General features: G+C 39.2%; 1 protein-coding gene across 3 annotated transcripts; it reads right to left on the reverse strand.

Annotated features, from left to right (window-relative positions):
* Positions 1-439: 439 nt before the first annotated feature.
* adipoqa (adiponectin, C1Q and collagen domain containing, a) lies at positions 440-22,236 on the reverse strand. Of its 3 annotated transcripts, none has more exons than XM_080020360.1 (6): positions 22,112-22,236; positions 17,646-17,855; positions 16,876-17,081; positions 16,709-16,789; positions 16,182-16,259; positions 440-844 (listed from the first exon to the last, which is right to left on the reverse strand). In XM_080020360.1, exons 2-6 carry the CDS (start codon positions 17,824-17,826, stop codon positions 734-736), a joined length of 657 nt encoding a protein of 218 aa, XP_079876486.1. In that variant the 5' UTR covers positions 17,827-17,855; positions 22,112-22,236; the 3' UTR covers positions 440-733. The 3 variants fall into 3 exon arrangements, with proteins under 3 accessions (XP_079876486.1, XP_079876484.1, XP_079876485.1); XM_080020358.1 differs by having other exon boundaries at positions 16,182-16,322; XM_080020359.1 differs by lacking the exon at positions 22,112-22,236 and adding an exon at positions 21,544-21,681 and having other exon boundaries at positions 16,182-16,322.
* Between the last annotated feature and the right edge of the window lie 2,585 nt (positions 22,237-24,821).

A 24,821-nucleotide genomic window follows, 5' to 3' on the forward strand; every position in this document is an offset into this window, starting at 1 on the left:
ACTGAGTCTTACAGAGACTGATCGTCTCCTCTAGTCATCTTATCCCAGGAACAGGACTTGGATGGAAAAACAAAGATTGATGTTCGAAGCTGTGATCGCAGCACTGGAAGGCAGCATCTGAACCCATCACCCCACAGCGCCCTGCTGGATTCCAGCTTCAACATAATTCCATGTGTGTTATTTCATAGGTTTGACGTCTTTTGACGACTATTATTCAACAATGTCGAAAATCGTAAAAAATAAAGAAAAAACCCTTGAATTAATAGTTGTGTCCACACTTCAGGGATTATCAGATAAATGAAAACAATCGTTGTTTAAAGATTGTAGTGTGTATTTATATTAACAAAAATGAGATGCAGATGAGCAACACTGCAGCTTTTCATCAGTCAATCATCCTTTAAACTTTTGTGAATGTACACATTTTTTTACATACAATAAGTGTAACTGTGTAACATTTACATTTTATTGGATTTAATTCAAAACGTACAATACAGGATTTATTCAGTTATCAATTTTGGTTTCGCTCTCCATAATTTACCCTTCAGTCAACCTCCTGCATTATCTATGCGTCCCCCTACCGGGGGCAGACCCCACACTTTGGGAAACACAAGTCAAAAAAAAAACAGGCAAAAGACTACTTATGCTGTATTTAGGTTAAATATCTGAATATGTTCCATTTTTGATTATGAAAAGCACGATGGATAAAAGGACCTGATCGAACACAGTTGAGAGGTCACCACCACGGTTGGCCGGGTAGGCAGGGCCGCAGCAGGAATCCGGTGAAGATGGAGTCATTGTTGACATCGGCGTAAATCCGTCCCTCCTCCCGTCCCGTGCCGTACACCTAGAGGGGAGGGCAGAAGGTTATCTGTGGTTCTCACGGGAGTCATGACGCTCCTAAAACACGGAATCCCACCGAAGATAGAAACCTCTCACTGCCTTCCCATCCCGAAAAACTCCTTTAGCCATCCTGTTTTGAAAAACGAGATTGATCGGCTGTTTTTACACTTTAAAGGGATTTGTGACTATTGTAAAATGAACTTCAGCTTCATATCGGTTGATGTTAGATCTAAATACGTAAATAACACTATCAACATGAATTTTTTTTAATAATATATATAATTTTTTTTAAATAAATAAATAAATATTAATAAATAGATAGATAGATAGATAGATAGATAGATAGATAGATAGATAGATAGAAAGATAGATAGATAGATAGATAGATAGATAGATAGATAGATAGAAAGATAGATAGATAGATAGATAGATAGATAGATAGATAGACAGATAGATAGATAGATAGATAGATAGATAGATAGATAGATAGATAGATAGATAGAAAGATAGATAGATAGATAGATAGATAGATAGATAGATAGATAGATAGATAGATAGATAGATAGATAGATAGATAGATGGATAGATAGATAGATAGATAGATAGATAGATAGATAGATAGATAGATAGATAGATAGATAGATAGATAGATAGATAGATGAAAAAAAATACAAAATACAAAAATACAAAAATAAAAATTAAAAAAAATTAAAAAGCCCAGTTGGGATCAGAAGAGAATTGAATCATAATACGAGACATGTAGGACACTGTGCCCTAGGAGCTAGGATTAGATGTCTATTTTGCATAATGCATCAAGCAATTGGTTTTTAGCATTCCACAATAATTAGGTCTCCTTGGTGTTCATCTGAATTAGATGTGTTTTTTTCCCCAGTGAAATGAATTTGTACCCTGTAATTAACATCAGCAAATGTTACCGCGATTCCATGAGGCTGTTTGAAGCCAACACACACACCCCTCGACTTTGTACTTTTGGGTTTTCCTTGTATATAGAGGCTGTGTGTGTGTGATCGGCATCTTTACCCTCACTCTTTGACATTGAGGGGATCCTAACACAAGCTGTCGTCCGAAACAAATAAAATAAAAAATTGACCTTTTGTATAGAGGTGAGAATCGGCAGGGATCTCACAATATGATATTACCGTGATACTTGGGTACCGATATGATAATATCGTGATTGGTTATTTTTTGCGATACACCAAGTGATACGGTAATACCGCAATAAATTATATACATATTAAAAAAACGCTTAATTTCTCCTCTTCATTTTCCAGCGACATCGGGGTTGCGTAAGCTGCCTCTATACAGGCCGCCCCCGCGGATGGAGATGGGCATTACTCGTTAGTGATTCTTTCGTTCAACTTCTTTACTTTACAAAGGGATTCCGCTGGCAACGTCACAAAATGTCAGGGAGACGCAGCATTCACATGCCCTCATTTTAAATTCAACAATTCTGCACAGTTTTTTCCCCAGCCATGTCGGAGACTTACTGTAGTATGTTATTTTTCAGTGTTTTGCGGCATAGTTTTTTTTAAATATTGTTCAACATATTATAGTGTGATCTTCTTCAGGTAGTATATTTTGAAAATTTCGACATAGTAAATTCTGTTGTTTTAAAACGTTTTTACCGTAGCATATATTGAACTTCCCCCACATATTATAGTAAATAATTTTTTAAGTGTTTTTCTGCATAGTATGAATTGACATTTTTTGACATAGTATAGTATGTCACTTTTGGATGTTTTTGGGCATAGTGTATTTTGACATTTTCAACATATTATAGTAAATCGTTTTTGGATGTTTTTCCATGTAGTATTTTTTGAACTTTTTCTACATAGTATGGTATTGCGTTTTTAGGCTAAGTATATTTTGACATTTTACACATAGTATTCATCGACGTCTGCTGGTTTTAGATGTTTTTCACACAGTATATTTTGAACTTTTTCGACATAGTATAGTATATAATTTTTCTGTATTTTTCGGAATAGTATATTTTTCCATTTTTCAACATAGTACATGTCATTTTTCAATGTTTTCCGGTGAGGTGTCTGGAAGGTTTGAGGTGAATAGGTTACTGAGCTCCCAAAGCTGAGATATAGTGCGGTCATAATATTAACTATGTTACTATTAGATTTATTGCTTCGATGTCATACGAAGAACGAAAACAACAATGGGTCTATTGAGAGGTCCTATGGGAGAGGAATTTTGTTGATTCTTCCAGCTCGACCAGAGGAGGAAAGGTTTACATTTAGGACAGGATATAGGCTGAGCGGCACCTATGGATTGGAACCAGATGTGGTATGTTATCTTTGTACCGCTTTAAAAGCGAATGCAGAGATGGCAGAGATCCCATCCGGCTTGGGTCTCTCCCAGGACATCCATGGCAAGTCTGGTTTGATGCTGATTTGTGTAATAAAACTATTATTTTATTCAAGTCAGTGTCAGCGGTCACTCCTTCATTCTTCAACACATCACACCCATCAAGAAACTAAACTACACCGGCAAAGTGTATTTTGACATTTTTCGACATAGTATAGTACGGCATTTTTCCATGTAGTATATTTTGAACTTGTTCTACATCGTAAAGTATGTTGCTTTTGGACGTTTTTCCATGTAGTATATTTTATACTTCGCCTAAAAACGCAATACTATACTATGTAGAAAAAGTTCAAAAAATATCTTGGGTTATCTCCCAAATAGGAGCCTTTCTGTGTGGAGTTTGCATGTTCTCCCCGTGCTCACATGGGGTTTCCTCCACCTCACGTCAGTAAGGACCCCCACCCAAAAACATGCACCCATCATCGTCTGACAAGCATGTGTAGTGTGGTGTGTTCTTCTTCTTGAACTGTTTGACACAGTATAGTATTGCGTTTTTAGGCGTAGTATATTTTGACATTTTCGACAGAGTATAGTATATAATTTATCAGTGTTTTTCGGCATAGTATATTTTGAACTTTTCCAACATAGTATAGTTTATCGTTTTTCAGTATTTTTCGGCAAAGTATATTTTGACATTTTCAACATTATAGTATGTCACTTTTGGATGTTTTTCCACATTTTCAACATATTGTCGTAGATCATTTTTGATGTTTTTTCACGTAATATATTTTGAACTATTTCTACGTTGTATAGTATGTTGCTTTTGTATAGGACGTTTTTCCTCCCTCACCACATCCATAAACCTTCTCTTTGGCCTTCCTCTTTTCCTCTTGCCTGGCAGCTCCATCCTCAGCATCCTTCTCCCAATGTAACTCATCTCTCCTACACACGCGTCCAAACCATCTCAATCTGGCCTCTCTCACTTTGCCACCAAACTGTCCAACCTGAGCTGTCCTTCTAATGTACTCATTCTTAATCCTGTGCATCCTTGTCACTCCCAATGAAAACTCAACATCCTCAACTCTGCCACCTCCAGTTCAGCCACCTGCCTTTTTGTCAGTGCCACCGCCTCTAAACCGTACAACATAGCTGGTCTCACTACCGTCCTGATGACCTTCCCCTTCACTCTTGCTGGAACCCTTCTGTTGCAGATTACTCGGGACACTCTTCTCCACCCACTTCACCCTGCCTGTACTCTCTTCTTCACCTCTCTCCCACACTCTCTGCTGCTTTAAATGGTCGACCCCAAGTACTTGAACTTCTCCATCTCCTCTCCTTGCATTCTCAGCTTTTCGCTGCCCTCCCTCCCATTCAGGCACATGTATTCTGTTTTACTCCTGCTGACTTTCATTCCTTAGGGTTAGGATTCCATTCTTCTCTCTAATGCATGCCTCAACTCCTCAGGCTCTCCTCAACCTGCTCCCTACTCTCACTACAGAACAAACGTTCAAAGTTCTACTCTCAACTCTACTCTCCTACCTTCCTCCCTCTCCTGCTGTCTCCAGACACGCCTTCCTCCTCTTCTTCTTCTTCGGCCGACAGTAGCACAATACCCTCTGGCACCCTGTTGGCTAACGGCACCAGTGGTGGTCGTTGTTAACTCGGGCCTCGATGCCCTTCCTGACGCAACCCTCTCTATTCATCTTGGGCTTGGGACCGGCACTGATGATACACTGGCTTGTGCACCCCAGTGGCTATATTTTTCATTATAGTATAGTATGTCCCTTTTGGATGTTTTTCCACCTTGAATATTTTGAACTTTTTGGATATAGTATAGTTCGGCGTTTTTGGGCATAGTATATTTTGACATTTTCGACATTGTATAGTATGGAATTTTTTTTATGTTTTTCAGCATAGTATATATGGCAGTTCCTCCAGCCACGGTGGGTTATAGACACCAGTTTATTGTAGAGAGGGGGCTCGGTGGAATTAGCCAGGAGCAGTTAGAACATGTCATGACAGGGCTCCTATCCTGAGTGTGTGAGGATGGGGGTTTTAACCTGCTGCTCGTTAGACCAACCAACGAGCAACAGGTATGCGGCCACCTTGATCCCAGTCATCCAGATCCAGGTCAGGTGTGGCTGCTCACCACGTCATCCCCACACCACAGTATAGTATGGCATTTTTGGGCGTATAGTTTGACATTTTCGTCATAGTAGAGGATGTCGTTTTTGGACGTTTTTCGGAATAGTATTTTTTGACATTTTTCGACAAAATATAGTATGGCGTTTTTTGGGGGTAGTATATTTTATATACATCAACGTCTGCTGATTTTGGAGGTTTTTCATGTCATATTGACAACTTTTTCGACCTTGACATATTATAGTATATATTTTTTGGATGTTTTTCCACGCAGTATATTTTGAAGTTTTTCTACATAGTATAGTATGTTGGTTTTAGATGTTTTTCCACGTACTATAGTTTGAACTTTTTGACATAATATAGTATTGCGTTTTTGGGTGTAGAATATATTTTTCATTTTCGACATAGTATAGTATGTCATTTTTGACGTCTGCTGTTTTTGGATGTTTTTCAAGTAGTATATTTTGAACTTTTTTCGACATAGTATAGTATGTAATTTTTCCATGTTTTGCGGCATAGTATAGTATGGTGTTTTGGGGCTTAATATATTTTGACATTATCGACCTAGTATAGTGTGTTGTTTTTCAATGTTTTTCGGCATAGTATTTTTTTACATATTTCGGCATAGAGTAGTATGGCGTTTTGGGGTGTTAGTATATTTTGACATTTTTGACATAGTATACATCGACACCTGCTGTTTTTGAAAGTTTTTCACATAGTATTTTTTGAAATTTTTAGACATAGTATAGTATGTCTTTTTTCTTATTTTTTCTCAACCTGTGCTATCAGCGTGCTGGGCATACAACACAGAGTATTTGTTCCATTGCATCTAGAGTATTTGATCCATTGCAATTAGTCTGCAAGTGGAGTTTAAGTTCTCAACCTGCAATGCAACTCCTTATTCATTCTTATATCATCAGGAACTGCTGGAATAACTCTGTCCTGTAGATGACCTATAAGATGACAAGAGTACAGTTTTTTGTTATACAGAACCACCACCAACCCCCCTCTTTGAAGAACGACCTTACCATATTTTTGGTCTATAAACAATGTTACCATATTGCTGTGCTGTACTGTTGTATAATGTGCTGTATATCTCACAAACACGACCTCACTTTATTCACATGCCACTTTAATGCACATATCTGTATATACATAATTAGCCTATCCCATATACATAAGCCTATCCCATATAGTACATAAGCCTGTTCCCTTTATCTATTTTGTACCCCCACCCTGCATTACCTTTGAGTTCTTATTTTATTTTATTTTATTCTATATATTTTATTTTATTCTATAGTATTTGACTTACTGCATTACGTTTGAGGAATCAGTTAGTTAGTGAAGTTGAAATTCCTAGGTAACTATTGTGTCCAGTCTAGAACATATTGTGTGTAATCAGCGGGTGCGTTGCATTGACATTTCACTGCATATATGTATGAAAGTATGTATATGTATGTAACGAATAAACCTCTTGAATCTTGAATCTAATGCGAACCAAGACTATATAAACTTGTCCGCGTCCTGAATAAACTGTTCATCTCAGGGAGCTGCTCTTGAGCTCATCTCTGATTCGACCCTTGTACAAGCTAAAACAAACATCTGTCTGCCTCTTTATTTAAAAACCACCAACTGACAAACTGTAGATTAAAGCGACCCTTTAATTTCTGTAACATAATCTGGCGTCACAAACGGAATCGAGCTGTGTACAGGGACCATCGACGACGGAGCCAACATAGACAAAAAACCCTCGTTTGGAGGACCATCCTTCGGTGGGACTCCGGGGCGCCACCTCGATCTACATTCCTGATAGCGGGGTAAGACAGATGTTGAGCGAAGTGTTTGAAATAAATCTTCCAATTCTAAATTAAAATGTTCTATACTCAGGATTGATTTTATGAGCCAAATACTGACGGACTTTCCAAAAGTGAAGACATTAGTTGTTTTATTCTCAAATTTTTAACTGAGGTTTAGAAGAAGCGTGGAAATATAGTGACGACGATGTTTAACTAGAGCTCTATTAAGACTATAATAAAGTACGTGATATTGAAACAAGTTTGATTTAGACTAATAAAGTTGGTGAAATCGAACCTAGATTTCTATTCAGACTGTAAAAAAGTATGTGAAATCGAACCTAGACTTCTATTAAGACCGTAAAGTACGTGAAATGGAATGTGGTTTCCACAGTTCTATTGAGACCGAAAAGTATGTGAAATATAATTAGATTTATCTATTGAGACTGTTATAAGTACATGAAATAGATAAAAACGGAGAATAAGGAAACACCAATTGACACAAAGGAAATCGCCAGGTTAAAATGCAATCATGAAATAATAAAATTAATATAAAATAAAAAATAACAATTTTTAAGTAGCTTTGGAAGGTACAGGAATTATGCAATCAACAATTAGGGAATCCAAGGAATGTTACAAATGTATGAAGGGAAAAGATGACAGAACAGTAATAAGCTCGGTAGAATGGGAAAGCTTAGGTTTTCCCACATAAGGAAGTTTAGTCTAAATCAGCCAGAGCGGCTGAAAGTTAGGTTACAAGATAAAGAAATGAAAAAGAAGAAGTACAAGGCCGATTGGTGGGCTTTTGGAGAGTGTGTTTCGGAAGCTAATAATAGAGAAAAGAAAAATAAGAAGCAGGGAGAGGAAAAGGTCAGAGAGACCGGGATCAGGGAAATCAGAAGCAGAATAGGGCCAATAGAAGCAGAAACCATCAGCACCACCACTGTATTATGCTAATCAATGTACTTCTTTGTACCCTATATTACCGGAAAGATTCTTTATCTGGACCTTGACTCCCATCCTCCCGTACGGTGTCAACCTCCAAATCCACCAACCCTCGTCCCTGACGACAAGCCTAACATCATTAACGCAAACATACCAGTGGTCGACCTTGACAGCGACGACGACGCCCTGCAAGGAGCAGCTGCCCTGCAGATATGGCTACCTCCACCTCCACCCAACCGGATGAAAGGGGCAAGAAAATAACCTCCACCAGACACCATATGAGACGATCCCCATTCATCAACGGACTCGTGTCCACACTTGGTGACATGTTGAAATGCTCGTTTGTCATCTGGAAGACAGCCACCTTTGCCGACACCTTCCTCCACGCTGAACACGCCTACCTAATCGCAGAGGCTGAGGAGGTCCCAACACGGGCCACAACACCTGCTATCGCTGCAGCCAGGAAGGACACTGGGCAAGCGACTGTTCCATGCCACGACAGAGACGACAACAGGCCAACCGGAGTCAAAAAGGGGAATCTGGACACTATCACAGTTGACGCTGGGGGGAGGGGACCCCAGGGAACGACCCAAGCCATGGCTCTGCACATTGATCAAGTGACACGTACACATACTCACACAAATGTGAATATTGTGAATCGCACCCACACACACAGACTCAGTTACACATGATAAAAGTAATGACGAAATACACACGTCCATGTATCAGAATGCCGTTGTCGAGTTCCCAACCCTTGATTTACATATCAAAAGTCACAAATTAACCTTTCTCATCGATTCGGGAGCCTCACGCTCATTTATATCTGCCACTGAAGCACCCGTTAAACCTCCATTTTCCGCAAAAACATGTATCGTGATCGGTTGTTGTAATATTAGAAAATAATGACACTACACATCGTTGTTTCACATACCATATTTGCATCTTTCTTTTCATTTCATAAGTTTGTGTCTTTAATTAATTTCTTTATCTTACTTGTTTACTTGTTGCTCCGGAGCCATCTTGCAAGCACTGATTGAGGCCTGCAATCTTCTGATCCCAAATCATAGATGCCCTGCCGGCACCCCACCTAATAATGGGTCTTAATGACTGAGAGGATTGGCGTAAGTACATACGAGCTCCTTCAGTAACTTGATCCAAGCGCAATTTAATGGTGGACACCAATAGCACATGCAGGGCTTACCGCCGGATGGACGGATTTACCGCCGCGAGGGGTTCAATAAAGATGGCGAACAGTAAAGGGGAGAGCGGACTTCCTTGTCTTGTGCCGCATTGTAGAGTGAAACGCTGTTAAGTGTAACCATTGGTGATGACAGAAGCATATGGGGAATTGTCGAGGATTCTGATCCATTGAATGAGTGACACTCAAAAGCCATATTTATTGAGGGTTGTAAAGAGATATGTCCAATTAACTCTGTCAAATGCTTTTTCAGCATCTAAAGAGGCAATAACAGTATTTAAGTTGTTCCTTTGAGATATGCTGATCGGACTGAATAAACAGCGCATATTGCTGCATGAGTGTCTGCCTTTGACAAAGCTTGTTTGGTCTGGGTGAATTATAAATGGAATTACTTTTTCAATTACGTTAGTAAGTGTTTTACTAATAATCTTTAAATTCTAATTAATAAGGCTTATGGGTCTAGAGGTGAGGGTTGGGTCCTTATTGGGTTTGAGCAAAACTGAAAAAAGAGCGGCATTCATGTGTGGAAGCATGGTGGAGGTTGACTTAATCTCTGTAACCATTCTAATGAATAATGCGTTATAAGGGGCCAGAAGTATTTATAGAATTCCATTGGGTAGCCATCTGAGCCGGGTGATTTATTGTTGGGCATTGAGAAGAGAGCTTTCCTGAGTTCTTCTAGAGTAAGTGGTTGATCTAATGTGGTAGCCTGCTCTGTCGAAAGTTTAGCGAGGTCGATATCACAAGGAATGAGTTAATGTATGATATATTAGAGTGATATGGCTTACTATAAAAGTCTGTAAATATGTTAGTGATGTTTTACGTTATCCTACCCTGTGGGTCTTTGATGGATGTAAAGTGTTTTTTTCCTTTCGCGTTTCAATTGATTGGCAAAAAATTTACCTGATTTGTCATTGAATTCAAAATAATTTGCTCTTGTTCGTTGCATGAGGAATTGTGTCTTTTGATGGATGATATTATCAAGTTGAGATGTAATTTTCCGGAACTCATTTCGGATTAACTCAGTGGGTGAGTGGGCTTGTTGGGACTGCAACTCCTTTAGTCGTTGTTCGAGTTTATTTTGGTATTCTTGTCCTTTTTTTTCTTGTGAGTTGAGAATTAAATAATATAACCTCTTAGAAATGCCTTTGCCGTTTCCCAGAGAAAGGATGGTGATATTTCTGGAGAGTCATTCAGTTCAAAGAAGAAAGTCCATTCTCTGGAAAAAAAATGGTGAAATTATCTATCTGCCAAAAGGGAGGTGTTAAACCGCCACCTGCCAGGAGGGTTCCGGTTGGTCTCATTTATGAGGTTGAAGCTAATCGGCCTATGATCAAAGATTACAATAGGGTGGATTTCAGGATTAGTGATTTTGGACATTACAGAGTTACTTGTCAAGAAGAGGTCAATTCTAGAGAAGCTTTGGTGGGGTGGTAAATATTATGTGTATTCTCTATTATGTGGGTTATTTGATCGCCAACAATCGCCAAGAGCAAGATCACTCATATATTGTTTTATAGTGTCCAACAAATGCCAGGATTTGTGATTATTTCTGGTTTGAGAACGGTCTTAACTTGGATCCAGTACTGTGTTGAAGTCTCCTCCCAATATAACAATTGAGTCAGAGAATTCTAAGAGTTTTGAAATATATTTTGAAAGAAATTTCGGTCGTCCTCATTGGTGCCATATACTATATACAGTATAAGTTATCGTTAATTTGATGTTACCTAAAATTCCGTTTATCATTATGTAATGGCCTTCTGAGTCTGATATTGTGGTTTTATTTTGATATGGGATACTTTTATTGATTAATATTGAAACACCTCTTTTTTTTTGTTGTATGATGCAGAAAACATCTGATTAACCCTTTTAGCGTTGAGTTTGAGGTGCTTGGATGCAGAGAGGTAAGTTTCTTGCAGTAGACAGAAGCTGGGGTTCATCACAATAAGGTGACTTAGGATTTTGTTACGTTTAGCAGGTGAGCCCAGGCCTCTCAAATTCCAACTAACAAACTTATTGGCAATTAAGGCAATAGCTGTACTACCGTGCCCATGTTTTCCCATAGATTAGTCAGAGTTTTCCTCCTTTACATTCCTTTTTACTGTCCTAGTATTGCAGGAAGATGGTAGGGATACATATCTACACAAACAAATGACAAATAGAGAAAGATAAACATAAAACATTGCAGGGTTAGACATACATACTGTATAGTGAGAGACTGACAAGAGTGAGAGTGATGGGAGTAGTAGGGATTAAGGAGGTGAGATGATGAGAGAGTAGGGAGGGGGGATAAGGAAGGTCAGATGATGAGAGTGAGCAATATATTTAATCCTGACATTGATAGCATGCTCATTTTTTCATCTCGCAGTATATCATTACCAGAATTACCAAAATACATACTTCATTTTTAGAATAGCCAGGGTATGGTGGAGGAGACCCGGAATAACAGACCGTCAATATATACCAGTGACCAGCAATACGTGTTTACCCTTCTGCCAGTTCTCCTTCAGGGTGGAGTACAGCACCTTCTGTCGGTCATTGATCTGCTGGGGTAATTGATCGTTCATACCAAGTGTGGTTCCCTTCAGCTCCTGTCTTTTGCTTTTAACCAGCTCCTTGTGCTTGAAGTGTTCAAACTTGGCAATGATGGAGCGGGGAATGTTCCCCACGCGGTGTCCCAGTCGGTGAACCCAGTGGAAGGTGATCTGCTTCACGGTGTCCATAGGGAGTTTCAGGGCAGTGTGGAGGAAGTCTTTCACCATGTTTTCTGGGGACTGGGTGTTGTTCTCTGGGGTCCCAGAAAAGATGAGGTTGTCCCGCATACTTCTGGATTGTATATCCAGGATAGTCTCTTTAATTATTTGATAACATTTTTTTAGAACCTCCACTTCCGTTGTGAAACACTTTGCGGAGGTTTTTAGATCCGCGTTGTCTATTTGCATCTTGCCGACTGTGCGGTGCAGGAAATCAAGGCTGGCTTTGATCTCAGAAATGTGAGAAGTGGACCAAGCATGTCCAACTTCTTGTAAGTCTCTTCCAAGACACTAGCCTTGCGGCACTCGGGATTAGATCGTCTGTGTCTGTTGCTGAGTATGTCTTCTTTCTCTTAGCTGGATTATGCTGTCCTGATCCTCTTCCATGACATACTCGTTATAAAAAAAATAGATATAATCCTTGAGGTCCTCCACTTTGGTTTTGCGCAGTGTTCCTTTTTTAAAATTGATATATAAATATATGATTTTTTTTGCAATTCACTTAGTTATTTGACTGAGTGGGAGCAGATTGTCTGTGTTTTAGTCAGTGCAGCAGGGCGTCGCCATGGTTGATCTGTACTCACCGCCGTCTTCTCACGAGAACCCAGCATGCTCCCGTGAGATCTGCCTGCCCCATGAGATCTGCCTGCCTAACAATAGCTCTCTGCTTGCCTAACAATAGGTCTTGAGTTTGTCGTTTTTCAATGTTTTTCGGAATTGTATATTTGTGACCCACCGCAGCAAAAGCTGCCATCTTGCACAGTTCAAAAATCACCATGAGCAGCCAAGTAAGTTGAAAAAACCCTTCTTAAAGGAAAACGAGATTTTTCCAGATTCGTGTTCCTTTGTGGGTTTTTTTATCTCTCAACCTATTTTCAAAACCGAGTTTGATTTATAAATAGTATAAAAATGTTAAACCGTGGAGTTAAATATTCGGGTTAGATTACATGAGGAAACAACGTTGTTGTTACAACGGAAGAAGTCGATATCATGATGAAGTCCGTTGAGCTTGGTGACAGATTTTCAGATGTAAGATTTTCTGAGACTCATAATATTGATAGACTCTACATTTTGTTATGTTTTCCGTACTTTAAAACTCCAAAAATAATTCCACTTTTATAAAACATGTATATTCTTACTATTAAATAAAAGCTTTTTTAAAAACAAAATTAGTTGTGTGTTGTTGAGCTGTTCGTGATTGGCCCATTCAGCAGTATGTTTATTATCCATGAGGCTTTGTTTGTCCGCCAACTCCCATTTGCACTCTGGGAGCTGGCTGAATGAACCTGGTGTGGGTAAAACTTTGAGGTGATTATCTCAGAAACACGGTTTGCCACACCCTTGTCATTAACAAGTCATAGCTTTAAAAATATTTGCTTGATTTGCACAAGTGACACCTTGTTTGGAAGCTCTGATTCTCCATGTTAAAATGATGTGGATTTTTTTTTTTTTTTTCAAAAGTCACCAAATGACCCTAAAGTAGGTGGGTCACATTTTCATGTTTTTCAACATAGTATATAATATGGAGTATATTTTTTACTTTTTTGACACAGTATATTATGTCATTTTTCAATGTTTTTTCGGCATCGTATAGTATGGTATTTTTGGGCGAAGTATATTTAGACATTTTCGACCCAGTATAGTATGTCGTTTTTCAATGTTTTTCAACATAGTAAATTTTTTACATTTTTTGACGTATGCTGTTTTTGGATTTTTTTCATGGAGCATATTTTGAACCTTTTCGACATAGTATGTAGTTTTTCAATATATCTCAATTTATTTTCAGCATAGTTTATTTGGAAGTTTTTTGACATAGTATAGTACGGATTTTTTGGGCGTAGTATATTTTGACATTGTTGACATATTTCTGTTGTTCTGTTTTTTTGAGTTCTGTTCTGTTGTATTGTTTTTTGATGTTTTTCCTGTAGTATATTTTGAACTTCTTCGACATAGTATAGCATATCAATCTTCAGTGTTTTTCAGCATAGTATATTTTGACATTTTTCGACATAATATATAGTATGTTGTTTTTTTAATGTTTTTCGGCATTGTATATTTTCTCATTTTTTGATAAAGTATAGTATGGCGTTTTTGGATGTTTTTCCACATAGTATACATAGAACTTTTTCTACGGAGCATAGTATGTCACCTTTGGACCGTTTTCCATGAGTGTATTTTGAAGTATATTTTGACATTTTCGACCTAGTATATAGAATGTAGTTTTTCAATTTTTTTCGGCATAGTATATATTCAAACACTTTTGGACATTTTTCCACAAAGTATATTTGAAACTTTTTTGACATAGCATGTCATTTTTCAATGTTTTGGCATTGTATATCTTGACATTTTTCAACAACGTATATACAGTATAGTATGTTTTTTTTAAATGTTTTTTCCATGTAGCATATTTTGAACTTTTTCGACACAACATTGAAGTCTACTGTTTTTGGATCTTTTTCCATGTATCATATTTGGAACATTTTCAACATAGCATAGTCTGCTGTTTTTGGTGTTTTTCCATGTACTATATTTTTTACTTTTTTCGACATAGTGTGTTATTTTTCAATGTTATTTGGAATAGTATATTTTGGCATTTTTCGACATGGTATAGTATGTAATTTTTCAATGTTTTTCGACATATTATAGTATGTTGTTTTTGGATGTTTTTTCACGTAGTATATTTTGAACTTTTTCAACATGGTATAGTATTGTGGATTTGGCCATAGTATATTTTGACATTTTAGACAAAGTATATAGTATGTTGCTTTTGGACATTTTTCTGTGTTTTTCCACTGTATTTTGAACTTTTTCGACATCGTATAGTATGTAGTTTTTCACTGTTTTTCGGCATAGTATATTTTGACACTTTTCGACAAAGAATTGTATGTCAGTTTTTGAATGTTTTTCCACAAAGTATATTTTGAACTTTTTACATAGCATAGTACGGTGTTTCTGGGCGTAGTATATTTTGCCATTTTTAACATATAGTTTATAGTTTTTGGATGTTTTTCCATGTATTATATTTTGAACTTTACTATTACTGTAGTATGTCATTTAAAAAAAAAAATTTGGCATCGTATCATATGGCTTTCTCGAGCGAGGTATATTTTGACATTATCAACCTAATGTAGTATGTCATTTTTCAGTGTTTTTCGGCATTGTTATATTTTGACATTTTTCGACATAAATAGTATGTCACTTTTCAATGTTTTTTGGCATAGAATATTTTGACATTTGTCGACATAGTAAAGTATGGCGTTTTTTGGGCGTAGTATATTTTGACATTTTCAACATTGTATAGTCTGTTGTTTTTGCTGTTTTTCCCGTTTCCCGTTTTTTCGACATACCATACGGTATAAGTGGACTTTGAGTTTACATAGATTTTCGAAAGAAAACTAATTTGAAGTATATTTTTGACAGTACTATGATATCCACAGATACAATACAAAAGTTAACTTGAAAATTTACTTTAAAGTGCACTTTTTATGATCTGAAGTAAACTCAAGAGTACACTCACAAGTGTGTTTCACACTTTGAAGCACATTTTTATGAATCGTAGCAACTCTTAAGTACTTCATTACAGTGTTATTGAAGTATACTTAAAGAAAACATTTAGTCAACTTCCTAGAACACAAATAGAAGTATACTTCTGCATACTAAAAAGTGGGCAAAATTTTGTCCTAAGGATCTGTACTTCTGTGTGCGTTGTGTACAATATCTTAATATTGGTATACTGTACATATAAGTACACTTTTAGTTGTAGTTTAAACTGTAGTTTACATTGTCCTATTCATTTGAATTTGTCTGTTTGTCTTGTCTGTAATTCATATTTCACTGTACTTGTTACTTTGTGGGCTCTTACTGTAATGTGTTCTTTTATTCTATTTAATTATATTTTTTTATGCTCACTCGCTCCGGTATAAATTTTCTTGAATGGTGGTAATTTTATGCTACCTGTAGAATACTTACTATATACAGGTAGCCTTATATACTTATACTTATATACGAGATAACCATTTTATAAAGGTTGTGTATTTTGAGGTAAAATATAAAAGAATATATCTACATCATTGAAGTGGATTTGTGTTTGAAAATCCAAATACTCCACACCATTAAAGTGTGATGGACCCTAAAAAGCTGCTGATCTGATTCGCCCTCGTCGCTGCCACCGACCTGCAGCCAGACCTGGTCTCCGTGCGTCAGGGAGACCACGGCCGAGCCCGACGCCTGGTCCAGGTCCGAGGTCAGGAACTGGTCCAGGGTCAGAGAAACCACAGCGCCGTTACGGTACAGACCCACCCTCACACCATCACCCTGGGAGACACACACACGCACACGCACGCACATGCACGCACACACACACACACGAGAAATACATGCACACGGAATACATGAAATACAAACAAATAAACACACATACAAAAAATGCAATCAGCAGGCTGGAAACACACAGACACACACACACACACACACACGCACACACACACACAAACACGCACACGCACGTGCACACACACAAACACAGACAGATACCACATGCACATGCAGGCTACACACAACTAGACATAAAACATCCTAACACACATAAAGTACACACAGAGTCACACACACACACACAAAGCAGGTGTACATGCCCACACAATCTTCAATAATTTGTGTGTGTGCGTGTGTGTGTGTGTGTGTGTGTGTGTGTGTGTTACCTGCACTGTGAGGTGGAAGGTGAAGAAGTACAGTCCGGGGATAAAACAACGGAATTTCCCAGAAATGTTGTCATAGTGATGCTTTGGGCAGAAGAACAAGATGGCAAATTGAAGGATGGTTCTCTGTCCATCTAAGCCTGCGCCATGTTCCGTGGTGAAACCCTGACCTGTTCGTTGTAAAAGGCCTTGGTAAAGACGACGGGAGCATCCACGGTGGAAGTGGACGCCCTCAGTCCCACGCTGAAGGCCGAGCGATACACGAACGGTTCCTCTCCACTCTGCCCTTGTGACCCCGGAACGCCAGGAAAACCCCGTAGACCAAAGCTCCCGGCATCTCCAGGCTCTCCAGGGTCTCCTCGCTCGCCCCTTACACCTGGAACACAAGGTATACAGTAGATGTGTGTGTGTGTGTGTGTGTGTGTGTGTGTGTGTGTGTGTGTCTTATTGGATGGACATGGGGTAGATGTTCAGATGCCCCTCAGTATGCGCACTGAGGAGCCAGGTGCATCCACCCTCCCATGCATACTGTATACCTCACCACCCAAACTTCACCCAACCTGCCTTCCGATGCTACCTAAGAGAGGTTGAGAGAGCTTTCAAAGCTATTTATAAACCAGGGATTTTTCTTACATATTACTTCATTTTCATTGAAAGATTCAACAAATCATCTCATACATGAGAGTGCCTGTGAACGCCTGTGAGCGTACACCAAAGCGCCTGTGGTTGGATGGACTGTTCCACAACTGAAAGGTCAATCATGCGGCCTTATTGCATTGGCTTGATATCCCATTCAACCTTTAGAACAATGCAATATCCATGAAAATTACAAAACCTAAATTCAATTGAAACTGTTCATCGTTGAATCTGTTTTTGGAGATGAGACTTTTTTTTTTTTCCATTTATCACAGGTCACAGGGTTCTAGTGTTTTGGTTCTACCTCCGTCTCCACCCTCGCCCAGTTCCCCGGGACGTCCCTCTCGCCCGTCCCGTCCAGGCTGTCCATCCAGGCCAGGGGTCCCTGGCACGCCACCCATCAGCTCAGCGCAGCTCCCCCAGTCCCCCGCCTGGCCCCGGCTCCACACGCCAGCCAAGACGCAGAGCACCAGCCAGCCAGCCATCGCCACAGCGACCTCAACACAAACAATGACTGGCCGAAAAGGGCAGTTAATGAGACTGTGTTCTAAATCGGTCACTCTTCACCAAGTTCACTGAAAACAGACAGAGAACACAATAACTAAGAGAGCTCAAGTATCCCAGCATGCAAAGTGGTTCTACAGCAGGAGCAGGAAAAGGTTGCCTGGTTGCTTGGTTGGATGCTGGTCTTTTAGGATGGATGACATTTCGTCCGTTGCAATATATTTTGTCCAGCATTGTGTCATAAATGCAGTGATCAACCATCTATAATCATTTGTGTAGATAATTCCCTTTACCTTGGGATTCCCCCAAATTATTATTTATCGGCTCTTTACCGACTCGATTTTTGTGCACCATTAAAATGATTTTCCAAATTAGCCAGCCTATGATGATAAATGATAGAAAGCACCACGGTAGTGCTGCTACTCATTTCAGAGTGGATTTGCCAACGCTACTGCATTTGGCAGATCCACCGATAACTGAGATAACTGAGTCACATTGAACTCAGATGCAAGGATCTGTTAAAAGTGCTGTGACCGATGTGTCCAAAGAGTTTTGGGCTTTTGATGATACCTAATCAGTGATGGACCAGAGGTTTTACGCTAAACATAATTTGATGCAAATCATATTATAGGATGATCGCATTGACTAAATAGCTTAATCTATGACAAAGTGGAAAGACTGAATGGGCTATTTCTGTAAACAGAGGATGGACAAACAGGAACATCGCATGAAAACAGTGGTTGACTTTATAATCTAAATCGAAATTAAAAAATGCATCTGATATATTGGTTATATATTGGTATATTGATTATGTTTGGTTGATCGCCAATATCAGCATGTGTCCCAGCTGAAAGAGGACCGACAATTACTACTTTGATATGTGAGTTTTCGAAGCAAAGTTAGACAACTAGCAGAGGTCCAAAGAGGTTGCATTGCAAAAAGCCAGGAAGTGCAGTTGCGTCGGTCACAAATACTGCTTAATTATCCTCAACAGTCTCGAAAAACATGACATCATACTGCATGGGCAAACTACACACAACTCCGGACAAACTTAAGACTTGACTTGTATGAGAGTATTCCAAGGAGCATTCCATAGTTCAGAGGTTATCTCATCCTTAAATGATTTTCCATTATATTATCTCACTGTGACATTTTGGAGGCGCCGCATAACATGTCATGGCATGCGATATAAATGTGTTGATTCTGAAAAGCCAGAATACATCATGTATAATGGGTAAATGTATAACCTTGATCATTGTACGTTTCCATGCCCACCACATATTTCTGTATTTTACCTATTTAAAAATTCATAATCATAAATAAATTGTACTTGATTGTCTACAGAAGTGGAGATTTGGCTTCATGGGTTGGCTAAAAATCACACAATGAAATAAACACCATGAAATACAATGAGAAACAAGAGCATAATGTACATCAGAGTGCTATAAATAACAACACCTAAGTAAACCTGATTGAGCTGGCGTTGTTAGTTGCTGCATTTGGAAATGTTGTATATTGATTAAACCAATGTTTCCCAACCTGTTTTCCGTCACTTTTTACAATGAAATAACCCCATGCCCACTGATGAATTTGATTAATGAGTGCAGCCTCGCAATTTTGATCTTGCAACACATGAGATAGTTCACATTATATCTTAAAGTGGAATTTGAATCATTTTGACGGCAAACCGGGCAAGCTCTCACGGCACAGTTGTGGTTGAAAAACACTGGCAGAATTGGGCAAAACTCCTGGAATTAAACAAAAAGTGTTACCTTTCCAGTGGTAAAAAAAAAGTTAATAAAGACTAAACAAGATATAAAGAGCCGATAACATGCTGCATATTTATTTGCTATAATCCGTATAAACATTAATATACTGATGCAGACAGCGTGTCTGGGACTTTTATTGTGATATATGTATATACCGTACATACTGTACATATAATATGTGCAAATGACACTACTTGCTGTTGCGTGACCCAGCTTGCTATTCATATACTCTGCTGCTCCAAACACTTCATGTACAGTATTTCCCTGTGATCGCTTAACTAAGGCCTTTAACTTTAAACCATTTTATTCACATTCGATAAATGCACTCTATTAGGTGCCTCGTCTCTGTAGTTCAAAATGGGTGAACAGCCATCAAATTGATTAATATCCAAGTGCATATTATCCATTGTACAACAAATGCTAGATTAAATCGTAATACACAATTATACACAGGATCTGAAATTAAATTCCCAGTGCTGATAATTAGGAGGCTACACACAGAAGTTCAGTTTAACCAACAGCTTCATATGCTCGTCCCTCAAGCCTCAGGTCATCAAAGTGAGGTTATCGAGTCGTCGCCATCTTGAATCAATGAGGCCTCCAGAAGGCTCAATAGTGAGTTCAAATTCAGAATAATGATCTATCGGTTCCAAGCATTTATGACCATTTCTAGTTTGCAGGTTGGCACTGGGTATTTTGGTATTGGGCATTTGGCAATATTTCATGATTAAAGAGACAGTATGTGAAGAAGCGAATGCGGAATTTTAGAGCCAATGTTCTGTGTCCCTTGCTGTGGGAAGAATTAATCAAACTGTAAATTCCCAGAGTACATGCCAACCACATATTTTGCATTCTTATGTTACTCTACTAAAGCAGGATGAAGTGGTGTGCTTAGGAGAAAGAGAGAGAGAGAGAGAGAGAGAGAGAGAGAGAGAGAGAGTGTGTGTATGTTGTCTGTTTGATGCTTTGTGTGTCTTGCTGTGCATGATCATGGTTCTATAATAATGGGCATCCCTTTTGATACAGGAAATTTGGTCAGACAAAGTTGGCAACCCTTACCCTATGTGTCCGTTTTGTCAGACAAGTGAGACAAATGTAGACGTGTTGTGGCTGCCATGGTAGCGTTAATCGAGCCTGTTGTGTAACTACTTTTGTGGCCAAACAGGCCGAACTCCGTCTGAACAGACGGTCGGCGCTGCACCAAAGTTCTCAACTTGAAACTGTTTAGCTCTGCGTAAGGTCATCCACTTTCCCCGTTGGGGACTGGGGATGACCTGTGGAGCTTCTGTTTCTGGATCTGTTTCTGTCTCATGTCTATTTGTGTCTGTCCACAAACACAAAATAAACAAATCTCATGTGTATTGTCTTAAGATTGTCTTACTGTAGTCTTACAGTACCAGCCACTCAGAATGGCTGCTCCTGGCTAAGGTGGTCTTGCGGTGCTCTTACGGTGGTTTTAAGATGGTCTTACAATGGTCTTAAAACAGTCATAAAAAAAGTCTTACAGTGGTCTTACTGTGTTACAATTGTTTTACAATGGTATTACTGTGGTCTTGAGCTGCTCTTACGATGGTCTTACAGTGGATTTAAAGTAGTCTAATGCCATGGGCACACTACACGACTTTTAAAGTCGTCAGATCGCAGTACAGTTCACATGACACAACTTTCTGTCTTCCTTCTCTTGAAGTCGCTGTGGTTTCACAACATGACTGAGGGGTGGGGGTCACATTTTACAAGATCTCTCACCAGGAGGAATCCCAGACCAGTCAGTCGGGACTCCAAACTACCTTTTGTTAAGGAAACACACGCGACACGAGAAAGGACGCAATACCATGCGCGGGACAGGATTATTTACCTTTTATTTGATTCATGATCACTGTAAAAATTGTTTATAAAAATCAGAATTTAAATAAGAAATATTTTACAAACCTAGAGAAGAAAAGTGAAATAGGTATGTTGTGTTTTTCTGGCTGCTACTCCGTTCACTCCAGTCTCTCCTCGACTCCTCCCCTCAACCTCACTCCATGTTTTCTCTCAATGGTTGTAGCGCATTGCGTCACCCCCAACTCGATCCTGACGCGACTAGATATTAAACCTGCTTGATATCTCGCGGCGTCTGCGAGCCGTTGGCGAGCACTGGATGAGCATTGGGTTCGCGCCGTGAGCAGTTCACACTATGCGCTTGTCGCTCACATAAGCGTGCTATGATTTGCCTTTGATCTGGGGCTTTCCTCGGCCATCTCTATGGTCAAAAAAGCTGTGGGAAATCAGGTTGAAGTCTTGTAGTCTGAACTCGGCATTATGTTGGTCTTACAGTGGTCTTAAGGTGGTCTTCGGTTCATGGAATCACTCACGTTTCCATGAGATTTTGCCAAATACAGTGCCAATCTAATGCTTTCTATTCCAGTTAAGCGTTTCGAAATGGCCAGTATTACAGAGAGAAAGAGGAAGGATCATAGAACTGGAGAAGAAAGAAAGAAAAAACAGCCCATCTTACCTTCGGAATTTCTTCTATTTCAACAGAAATTTTAAGAAAAGCGGAAGACAGAAAAGAGCAGCAGAGAGTAAAATGGACACCGATCAACTGACTGAAGCAGTAAATGGCACGGCATTTTGTGTGTGTGTGTGTGTGTGTGTGTGTGTGTGTGTGTGTGTGTGTGTGAGAGAGAGAGATTGTCACCCCTAAATATAAATATATCCAACTGGTGTCAAAGTCATACCCTCAACTAACCTGCCATGCATTCCAACACACACACACACACACACACAACACACACACACACACACACACACACACACACACACACACACACACACACACACACACACATCCAGCCACATACACTCCACATACAGCATGGCATTTGAGATTTGAGGTCGTTCAGGATATTTAGTAATGACACCAGGGACAAATTATAGCCTCACAAAGTAAAAAAAACATCAATTGGGAATTGAAATTACAGAAATTACTGAAATTACAAGTGGACAAATGTAATACTAAAAGAACGGGAAAACAGGATCCAGTATACATTGAAATTCTCACTGAATTACATTAAAAATAATCATTACTGATAATGAGAGAGGGTTTTTGGTAATACAGACTTATAATCTTTCTGTAAATATAATATTTTATAAATTATGGCGTGACACCGTAAAACTAAATGAAGGTGGTGTCGACATGAAAGGGTCCTCATATAAAACTGAGGTGATATTTTCGATGACCCCCCATGGATATTCAGGTGGGTTCAATTGTACAATCGTACAGATGTACGAATCTGTGAACATTCTCATTATATAGACAGAGTATAGTTGTGAAAACGTAAATTGCCCACCTTTCAATATACGTACAGAAGCTTACACAAGCTGCTGTGACATGAGGGTGATGCCCCACCTGAAAACCCTACGCTAATTCAGTCCCCTCGGGGGTTCAGACTCTGAGCCAGCAGAGACAGCAGGGGGTGGGGCTCGGTGCTTACTGCTTATTACCCATCGGAGATACAGAGAGAGGAACAGGAGCGGGGGGGAGAGAAAGAGCGAGAGAGAGGGCGAGAGAGAGGGGGGGGGGGTGACTCATAGTAGAGAGAACGAGAGCCTGAGAAAAAAAAGGAAGATTAAAGGCGAAAGGAAGAGGAAGTGAGAAAAAGCTGAGACCAAAATAGGTGGAAAATTATTGAGAGATTCAGAATAGATTGATTGAGGCAGAGTAGAAGGATTGCATGCGTGCGTGCGTGCGTGTGTGTGTGTGGTAGGGTGTTAAAATAACTGAATGTACGATCAGTGTTAATTGGTCACTTGGATAGTCAGGACGCACATTAAGTGCCCCATAATCTGGAAAACGTGATTTTCTTAGCATATATGAGTTATTTAAACATATGTATTTGATGACATGCACCTTTCTGATTCACTCTCAAGAAAAAAAATAATAAGAGTGTTGTTTCAAGTCAACATAATCACAACTACTACATGACTGTTTTTTCTCAACGACAAAGAGAATGATTTAGAGAAAGAAATGTTGGTTTAATTGAACTGACTGTTGGACTGTTGGATCAATGCATGCCGTGATCAAAGAAATAGCCAAATACAAGGCCCTGCTCACATCAGCTTTTGTGACAGTGACAGTTTAGTACATCACATTCAACCCGTCGAGAGATGATTAAACACTTTGCTGACGCACTTGGTTATCTTCTGATCAGAGAGAATCTCTTTGGTTGCAAAGCAGAGGGAAAGCAGGTCCAGGTGAAGTTCTTGAGAAAGAAAATCGAGAGACAAGGAGTGTAGCACATGGAGTCTGAGTTCTGATCTTGGTGACAGCAGAGCCCGTAGTAGTTGACTTCATGACATAAGTACTGATCAAATTCAATTGTACGAAGCAGCCGCAGCTGATTGTTCGCTTTGCATATTATATCTATATTATATCACAAATGCACCGAAAAATTTGCAATTCACAAAGGAAAAATTGGAGGGAAGACGTGAACGACCTTGAATTTCTCTCAAGGATGCACCAGGAAACATCAATAACGTACAATCAGATAAAGATGCGGTTGGTGTACAGAGTGGAGTGTCGAACTACAACTTAGAACTCAAACTCAACTTTGGTGACTTTGATTTGGACTCTACTTTGGTGACTTGGACTCAACTTTGAAGACTTGGACCCGGACAAAACTTTGACTTTGTCTCAACGTTGGTGACTTTGACTCAATTTGGTGACTGGGACTTTACTTTAGTGACTTGGACTCAACTTTGGTGACTCAGACTTGGAATCAACATTGGTGACTCAGACTTGGACTCAACTTTGGGTACCTGGAATTGGGCTCAACATAGATGACTTATTCAACTTTGGTGACTTGGACTCAACCTTGGTGACTTGCAAGCAGACTCGACAATCAACTACAACAATGGTGACGGAAGACAAAAGCAAGTGCACCAAAAATATTCACTTGGCAAAGAAACAATTGAAGGGAAAACATGAATGACCTTGAATATATTAGACATCTCTCAAGGATGCACCAGGAAAAGTAAGTAAGGTACAATCAGATAAAGATGTGGTTGGTGTTCGAAGAGGAGTGTCGAAGCACAGCTTGGAACTCGACTCAGACTCAACTTTGATGACTTGGACTCAACATTGGTGGCTCAGACTTGGACTCAACCTTGGTGACTCAGACTTGGACTCAACTTTGGGTACTTGAAATTGGACTCAACATAGTTGA

This window comes from Zeus faber (assembly GCF_960531495.2).
Source record: "Zeus faber genome assembly, chromosome: 19".
NCBI classification, from domain to species: domain Eukaryota; kingdom Metazoa; phylum Chordata; class Actinopteri; order Zeiformes; family Zeidae; genus Zeus; species Zeus faber.